Source organism: Cydia strobilella, chromosome Z (assembly GCF_947568885.1).
Source record: "Cydia strobilella chromosome Z, ilCydStro3.1, whole genome shotgun sequence".
Classification (NCBI taxonomy): domain Eukaryota; kingdom Metazoa; phylum Arthropoda; class Insecta; order Lepidoptera; family Tortricidae; genus Cydia; species Cydia strobilella.
In genome coordinates this window covers 60,502,687-60,512,225 of record NC_086068.1, presented here as the reverse complement: position 1 = coordinate 60,512,225, position 9,539 = coordinate 60,502,687, and the positions used below count along the sequence as shown (strand labels likewise).

The 9,539-nt window shown below is 40.2% G+C and overlaps 1 protein-coding gene across 1 annotated transcript; it reads right to left on the bottom strand.

Moving 5' to 3' along the window:
• Positions 1 to 6,969: 6,969 nt before the first annotated feature.
• Positions 6,970 to 8,829, bottom strand: LOC134755249 (ubiquitin carboxyl-terminal hydrolase MINDY-3 homolog). Its single transcript, XM_063691766.1, has 2 exons — positions 8,605 to 8,829; positions 6,970 to 8,472 (listed from the first exon to the last, which is right to left on the bottom strand). Exon 2 carries the CDS (start codon positions 8,450 to 8,452, stop codon positions 7,055 to 7,057), a length of 1,398 nt encoding a protein of 465 aa, XP_063547836.1. The 5' UTR covers positions 8,453 to 8,472; positions 8,605 to 8,829; the 3' UTR covers positions 6,970 to 7,054.
• Between the last annotated feature and the right edge of the window lie 710 nt (positions 8,830 to 9,539).

Sequence of the window (9,539 nt, the reverse complement as noted above, 5' to 3'; positions counted from 1 at the left end):
TACCCCTGGTCTGCCCTGGTCGCTCGGTTTCATGTTTATAACTACTTGTACATACTGTGTCTATGCGTGCGCCCCTGAGAGACAGAACAAGAACATAAGCAATACGACAAAATTTAAAACACGTTATAACATTCCTGACAACATACCAAAAACAACCTACGTAATTTGGTCGGGTTTATTGTTACACCATAAAAACGGTCAGCAACAAAAAACGTTTTCACATCACCAATTCGAAATAGGGGTTTTTCTTCCCTGCTAGGAGGGATCAAAGTGGCACTTTTCTTCCCTGCTAGGAGGGATCAAAGTAACACTTCTGTTCTAGGACCCTAATTATACATTTTTGTGCACATTATTTTTTTACTTAAATAATATTTTTAAACATCATAATTACCTCTTAGGTGATGTGAAAAGCAGTATGTGTCACATGGTAGCAAAATTATTTCCATCTTGGGCGTAGCACGCTTGAATCCCTCACTACGCTCAGGATTCTACTTTAGAATCCCTCGTTAGTCTCGGGATTATATTATAGAATCCTTCGCTTCGATTCGGATTATCCTCCGTAAATATGTCATTTTGCTCCCTTGTGACACAATCTCTTTTTAGAAGTAGGCAAAAAGGAAAAGTGAGACTATGATAAGGATTAAGGACAAACCACAATAGCGCTTTCTCTGCTAATCCTACTGAAAGTTCCATAAGAGCATCTCGTTCGGTCAAATGGGAGAGGGGACATTTCCTCTATATTATTGTACCTATATTCTATGGGGCCGTGTCGTACCAGGATAGGGATACTATATTAAATTATTTTCCCAATGACTTTTAAATAAATTATACACGACATCCATTTTGTAATTAGACTTTTTATATAAAAAATTTAAATTAGCTGGCCGTACCTGGAGCAGAGTAGCAACGGACCGGAGAGAGTGGAGAAGCTTAGGGGAGGCCTTTGCCGAAGGGCAAGCAGGCAGGTGCCGCTGGAGGCGCTGCGGGCGTACTTCCAGCAGGGGGCGCCGGTGTCGCAGGTGTTCCATACAGGCAGGGAATTCAAAAGATGGGAGATAATAGATAGATAATGTGCAACTATTCCTTGTTCAGCAAATAAAGGCTATTTTATTTTTATTTTATTTTATATAAAAAATTTAACATCGATATTAGTTTTATTTATTCATGGACATTTTATTATTTAATATTCAAATTGTTACCAACTTATTATTAGTTTTTTTTTAACAGGAAAAATTACCCATCGTTTTCATTTCTGTCGTCATATTTTCTATATTGTACTTTTATTTTATGTTAAAATTATTAAATTGTCAATTATTTGCATGTCGTGTCCTCGACTGAATACTGATACATGTAAACCTTTTCTGTTGTCATCTTATACACGTATTCTGGCAAATAAAGAAATTCTATTCTATTCCAAAGGGCTGGCTTCGGATCGACTAAGGTGGAGACAACTTCATCACGCTGCACCGACAAGAGCCCACAGCTCTTAAATTGAATGAATGAATTCTATGGTAGGAAGTGTCGTTTCTGTACGGTAGTATGTACTATTACTTATTCTGATTTCGGACCGTTTTATAATCACCTGTCTTACTCTGTGATAAGGTTCAATTTAGTTTGGCAAACCGTTGTCCACTTTAATATGTACAAATCACGACTAAAGACAGAGAGAATATATCATTACGAGTCCTTGAAACACCTACGCAGGCCTTATGCTTGTAAATATAATCGATATGGGAAGTTTCACCTTGAATCATTTGCGGCATTTTATATGAAAACGGACCTTATCGTCGATGGCGCTTACGCCGCACAGCGTCGCGCGGCATTGTATTTATATCGGAGCATCGTTAATAATGGCGTAAGCGCCATCGACAATAAAGTCCCTTTTTATAGAAAATACCACATTTTTATCAAATCGCATCGACATCAACCAATAGGTATATCACTAGGTCGTAAGAACAAGAATGACTGTCGTAGAAACCTATTAGAATCGAAATATTAGATGATAGGAAGAAAAAAAGGTTATACGTGACGTTTACAATCAAAAGGTACCACATTGTCGCTTACCATAAGGACGAAAACTGCTTGTATTTTTATACGAAAAACCTGTCAGAGCTTCCTTATGGCACGCGACAATGTGGTACCTTTTGCTTGAAAACGACACATATAAAGTTTTCTTTTCCAGCGAGCAGGAAAGCGTCTAATTTTTTTTTTAATGAGGGCTAACGCGTATGAATTCGCCGCTAGGGGCGCTAGAGTAGATGGTGGTCTTTTCCATAGTTCGAAATGTCAAATGTCACTTGTCACTTCAATGACTGACAGCTGTTCTTTAGTCTTTTGGACCACCATCAACACAGGCGCCAACTGGTGAGCAAACAAACGATAGCCCTCATTTCGGTGGGCTGGTGGAGCGTTAAAAAAATCGTTAAGTAGATTGTGGATTTGGTCATTTTGGTCCAAGTTAATGCTATAATTTTTGTATAACTTAATCTGAGAATTATTAATTTGTACGCATTTCCTTAATCTGACGATCACAAGTTTGACAACTTGCAGGATATCTGACATCTTCCGGCGGACTGATAATCAGTGGGCCCCTTTACACTTAGATTAGACCAGTCAAATCAACTTTTTAGGCTCTTTGAAATTCCTAAAACAGATAATCTCTACTGTGGCTGCCTGACTCTTCACTTCAAAAGTTTGGCCCCATTAATTGTTTGACCGCCTTGATGAGCCGCAACTGCAGGTCCAAAGAGCCGCACGCGGCTCGCAAGCCGCGGTTCCGACCCCTACCCTATTAAGGCGTGCTGCAAAAACGGGTGAATAAAAATAAAACCACACAAATATAATCAAAGAAAGCATGTTACACTTTTATAAACTAACTGAAAATATCTTTCAATATGTATAATCTTTGTCACACTAAAGTGGCCCTATTTTAACATGTATGTCAATAATATTAATATATAATAAACAATTATATCGCATTGTGATATAACAAAACAACATATACCGGGTCGGCGTACGCGTTGCGAGGGTTAAGTTGGAACTACTTAAAAAAAATTCAGACTCAATTTGAGCATGCCGACAAGAGTTAACTTTTTGTGTACAGCCCGAATGCAATAATATCGATCCAGACAAATGGCTCAAAAATATGCGAACACGACTTTATTTTCGAAACTTTGGGAATGTATATATGTGTCGTTTTCATGCAAAAGGTACCACTTTGTCGTTTACCATAAGGACGCTCCGACATGTTATTCGTACAAAGAAACTAGCAAATTTGGTCTTTATGGTACCTATGTGGTACCTTTTACTTGAAAACGTCACATATATTTATGCCATTGACTGTACAGTAAGGAAATATTAAATATATTTTTTTTGTTATTCTGTCTTATCATCCAGGCGACAGGGTTCAAAAGGATAATTATCAATGATAGTTATCTTGTTAATTATCGTGATTTTTATGCCTAATAATTATCTATTTGTCAATAACCTAAAATTTACTAAACATAATTTGTTTTGATTGTAACATCATGATTATCATATATTTCAATGATTAAATAAAGTCAAGTTTTTATTTATACATAGCAAAAAAACGCCCCAATCATTATTTTTTAATATCGATTAATTCAAATAAAATAAATATAGCACCATCCATACCTGGGATAATTATCAATAATTGGGATAATTGGGGCATTTTCTATGAAAAGGTACCTTATTGTCGACGGCGCTTACGCCGCACAGCGTCGCGCGGCATTGTATTTATGTCGGAGCATCGTTTATAATGGCGTAAGCGCCATCGACAATAAGGTCCCTTTTTATAGAAAACACCACAATTGTCGCGATAATTATCTGGATAATTTCCAACCCTGCCAGACTTTAGTAGCATAGTTTGTTAGAAGAAATCTTATAATACGTTCCACTGATTCACTTTGGAAAGGGTTATTAACTGCCATTAAAATGTATATTCGTGACGTTTTCAATCAAAAGGTACCACTTTGTCGTTTGCCATAAAGACGCAGCCAGGTTATTCGTATAAAGATAATAGCAAATTTGGTCCTTATGATAAGCGACAATGTGGTACCTTTTACTTGAAAACGTCACTGGTTATTTTTAATACCACTAAGTGGTTTTAAGCGTGACCCAGGTGACCGTACCAATGGCAATAAGTGAGAAGAAAAAGTTGATTCACTCTTATGTTAGTATTCCGTACTTAGTAACAGTTACAAACAATGTGAAAGCCGCTAGGGATCTCATCAACCAAAAGGGTACTTATTGTCGCTTGTCAGTAAGGCGCTATTTCTATATAGCTTCAATTAGAAATCAACCTTATCGACAACCGACAATGTGGTACCTTTTGATTGAAAACGTCACATTTTTCTTCTTTAATTTAGGTGTATTTCTCAATATGTATTCTATTTACTCAAGGGTAATATCAAACTCCTTACTTGAGGTATCACATGATTTTTCTACCATTTTTTCTAAATTTAAGAAGCTGTTTGTGACGTCCCAGTTCGCGAATTGTTTTTTTTAATATCACTCATCTGTACGATATCGATTAAAATCGATTATTAGAATAAATCATCTTACGTAAATGAATGGCGCCCAAGAAATCAATGACCAAACTTGTTTATAAAATTATAAAAAAAGGAACCAGCCTGAAAATTCAAATGCTTTTACGACGTTCGCTGCGGCATCGGGTCGCTTCGGTCCGATGAAAGTGAATCAACTTTTTCGTGTTTATTTTTCTTTTTCTATCCCATTGTCCAGGGGACAATAATCCCCATGCATACATACATGCATATGTACATGCCTGCCAAAACCTTGGCAACGCGTGACACTACAAAGTTGATTTACCCAAGGAAAAAAGCATTAAATAACAAAATCATTATAAACAATAAATTAATTAATTACGAATCAAAATTAAATTTTAAAGTAAAATCGAACCAGCAAATTATATAGGGATTATCCATGCTCATATGTGCCATTTTCAACCAAAAGGGTACTTATTGTCGGTTGTCAATAAGGCGCTATTTCCATAGTTTCAATTTGAAATCTACTATTATCAGTGTTTACCACTTTATTGACCTCTCCCTTGAGTAGGGAACTATGATAGCACCCATGAGGCTGACATGTTCACCTAGAGTGTCCAAAGCCTCCATAAAAACCAGATAAAAAAAAAAAAAAAAACCACTATCGACAACCGACAATGTGGTACCTTTTTAGTTGAAATAATACTAGTAGTTTAGTTGTAGCTTAGTTTTTTTTTTTTTTTTTTTTTTTTATTGTTATATAAAGAGAACATTCATCAATTTCGTTACAAAAGTTTCGCCAAACTGTGTAACGTTTTAATTCAGGTACCCACTGAAAATCAGCGTATTTGCCATGGCATTATGCTGAGTGGGGATCCTGTGTAAAATATAGTTTGTGTTGTATTTGTTTATCAATGTTTTTGATGTTTCCAATGTTTATGATGCTAAATAAATGTATTTTCTTTCTTTCTAGTCTTATACCTTTAAACGAGCGATTCTTGTATATTATGTATATATATTTAGGGGATCTCGGAAACGGCTCTAACGATTTCGACGAAATTTGCTATATGGGGGTTTCTGGGGGCGAAAAATCGATCTAGCTAAGTCTTATCTCTGGGAAAAAGCGCTTTTCGAGTTTTTATGTTTTCCGAGCAAAGCTCGGTCTCCCCAGATATTATTATTAAAGCGACAATTTTTTGTCTGGTGCCTATTCACGGCTAAATTGCTCAACCGGAATCAAGAAAGATTATTTCTGAGGATGGCTATTTCCAGAAATTTACCGTCTAGGGCGGAAAGAGGATAACTCCCACGCGCCACGAAAAGATTTTCTAAGAAGGCGTTTGCTACTTAGCGAGCTTATGTAACAAATTTCACAATAGATAAAAGGGGTCATCCATTAAATACATCACACGTTTAGGGGGGGGGGGGGGGGGGGGGGAGGGTCAAGAAAATGTGACATGTTGTGACAAGGGGGAGGGGGGGAGTCACAAATCTTGTGACGTCACTAACTTATTTAAATTATTTTATTCACTGTACAGTTAAATAACAAGTTTTTTGAACGATAATCGTTTTGAATCGTTTAATTTTCTTTCCTAATCTGTTTGGGTTATAAACTTACTAATATTTCCTTTGTCAAAAATATTTTGATAAAATATTAATAATGCTCAATTCGATTTGTCGATTTCATTGAAAAAATGTGACGTCACACAACGGGGTAGGGGTTTGCCAAATGTGACCAAGTGTGACAAGGGGGGGAGGGGTCAAAAAACCTCGAAATACGTGTGACGTAATTAATGGTGGAACCCTTACAATAACATGCTAATACACAGCTGACCCAAATTGAAAAATACAGATAGTAAAACAAAACGTCTCTTGTGAGCATCTCAAATATCAACCAATACAGATCCACACTCGTTCCTCGCAACGCGTGTCGCAGGTAGCAGAAATTCGCACAGCAAAACAGGCGGACGGCCAGCGGCTACCCCGACCCTCCAAATGATTTCCGACTCTTCGCAATTACAAACGTCACAGAAGACGGAAACTGTTGGCCACAGTGCAAGCCGCCGACCGTCGCATTCGCTCAATCACAAAGCACGCCACCAATGTTATCATCATAAAATGTCAACATGTCCCATTATTACAATGTCACTATTACATTTATATACAACCTAATTCTATGCGGGGCTAAATTAAATTTATTTATAGATAATTATGGTGTATATCATTAGGAGCGTGTCCCTACTATGGTATAAGTAAACTGATACAAATCATATGCAGCACAACATGACAACAACCCTTCAACAACTGGAACAGTGTTATTAAAAAATATTTATGTCTAATCCATCTAAACCGTAACCGTGTAAATAGGTCTATGTCTGGTGTCAATTCCTAGCTGTGACGACAGCATGTAAAGTTAATAATAATAATAATTACTGCTGGAACAAAGGGAGGCTTGTAAAATTACATTTTACAAATAAATTATGGTCTGCACAGTTCACTCACGACACAGTCCTTTAGAATGTAGCTGCTCAGTTGAGGGACGGTGAGCTGCCCTCGTCCCAGACCAGGTCGATGCTGGGCCACTTAGTCTGCAGGCAGGTGAGCATGGGGTCGGCCGAGGCGGCCCGCATGTGGCACTCAAGCAGCGCCGCGCGCCCGGCGCGGTACACTACGCGCCCGCCCGGGTTGCTCCGCGCTAGCCCATTATAGTGGTGCAGCGTGAACGTGTCGGGGCAGCCACGTTCGCACGACGGGAAAAACTCCTCCATGAACGCACTCAGCAGGATGATCCCCAGGTTCTCAGCATCCAGCTTGCGCCGCATCAGCTCCACGTACTCCGGCTCTGACACAAGCTCGGCGGCACAGAGCACGTCCTGCAGTGCTGCCGACGGGATGAAATTATTACCCTCAGGATCGAAGGAGCGGAAGATCCGCTCGGCGGACTCTCCTGCTGTCTCTGGCGCCGCCAACCGCCGCTCAAACGAGAAAAGCACCGTCAAGTGCGTTTCGGACGCTAGCACCCACACAGGATGCTTTGGATTCTTGTAGAATGACCCCACAGTGCAATACTGCATGTGCTCCATTATAGTAAGAAAACCAATATCGTTTTGCCGCTCAATGCCGCGCAGCCGTAGGCCCCCAACCACCTGGTCATGGTCCCACACGTGAGCCACGGCTCGGCCTGTCAGCATCAAATTTATCAGTCCCTGTGACCCATATCCGTATGTGGAGTGTATGAGTGGATCTGACAACTCTGACAGCTCCGCCTCAACAACACCTACTCCCTTGCTGAGAATCACACTATACAACAGAAGTAGCACTCCGTACTTGTCCTTCAAAACACGAATGTTTCTAGTGTAGAACGCCTCTACCTCTGACAACCCTTGGAAGGGGTGAATTTCGATCCTCCGATGAAACTGGTCCAAGGTATCTGTCTCTTCGGTCGCACTGGCAGAGCTGGATTCAGCGTCTGTTTCGTTTTTCCGTTGGTACACAGCCACATTATAGTTAGGCGCTAGACACTGGCTTAGTATTGTACACACGGCCCGGACGAGAAGGGAGTTGCACTTCTCGGAGGTGAGGTCGCGCAGGCTGTGGCCGGGCGTCTCGGACAGGAGGATCTTGAGGAGGAAGCCCTGCACGGGCGCGATGGCGGCGCAGGGCCCGCCCTCCTGCTGCGTCAGCGCGCTGGGCTCGTCGGCGCTGAACGTGAAGCCCTGCGCCCAGCGCCGGAACACCTCCTCCTTGACCTGCTCGCCCCACAGCAGCCGCCGCGTGTTCTCCAGCTCGCGCTCCATCACCGCGGAGCCCCCGTGCGGCTCGCTGCCCGCTCCGGCCCCAGCGCTGTCGCTCATCTCCACTTTTTCTTCTACAGCTCGTACGGAACCACTCGCCTTTTCTTCGGCGGAACCGATCAACATTTGCATAAATGCCGTAATGTCTACGCCTGAAAACACGATAAATGTTAAACGTCGCGGTTCAATTGCGCCTTAGCGCAAGCCCACGCCGGCGCCTCGGCGTACTCGACCCAGCGAAGGCTATGGTCGCGAAAAGAACATAACCACGTAATTATACTCACTACATATATACTGCTCATTGTTACTCCGATTAGTAATATCTATATGTCCTCCTTGTAAAACCGATTGTTCGTCTGAATTGCTTCTGTTTGCATCATAAACTGTCTGTAGATTGTTAATAAAAACTTTTCATTTCATTACTAGAAAAGAAAAGCTTACGACATAAAGGCTGCCATTTTTTAAGAAAAATATCAATAGCGTTTCGTTTTCGCATTTTCGATACGTTCCGTTTATAATGTCAAAGTGAACAACAAATTTAGCACAGAAATGTTGTTTCAGAACTGAATAATGAGGATAAAATCATTAATTTACACAAGTAATATATCTAAATAGATTAATAAAACGTATATTATCTTTTAAATCATATGTATATATAAAAAGAATAGTAATATGAGAGAATTGCTCCACTTACGTTAATCATTAGTTAAGTATTATATTTAAAAAGAAAAGTAAACAACATGTTTTTTTTAATCTTTCCTTGTAAGATTTTTTATATTAAATCATATATCTTTATCTTTGCCAATGGCTGTATAATACACAATGTGATAGAAAGTTCAGTTATTAAAAAAAAATTTTGTGTTGCCAATAGCAAATTGACTACCATTTGGTAATAAGCTTTAAGCCTATCGGACTATGTTATATAGTAATTTGCACATGGAGCAGCATGGAGACCTTTCCCTTTAGGCATGCAAAGTCACAAATACTCGCCACTCGACTAAGTAAATTACTAAAGGAGGGCCCTCCACACTCATGCGCGAGTCACGGCGCTAAGCCGCGAACGCAAGTGTGGAGTCGATTTCGCTGATTAGCGAACTAGGCTCCACACTCGCGTTCGCGGCTTCGCGCCGTGATTCGGGCATGAGTGTGGAGGGACTTTAACGCAGTCCGAACTAGGCTTTATGGTGAGGTGAGTAGAATATGGAGTGGCGAATTTTGT

Excerpts from the sequence above, each read along its gene's own strand:
- LOC134755249 (XM_063691766.1), bottom strand. The coding sequence starts at position 8,452 with ATGCAAATGTTGATCGGTTCCGCCGAAGAAAAGGCGAGTGGTTCCGTA.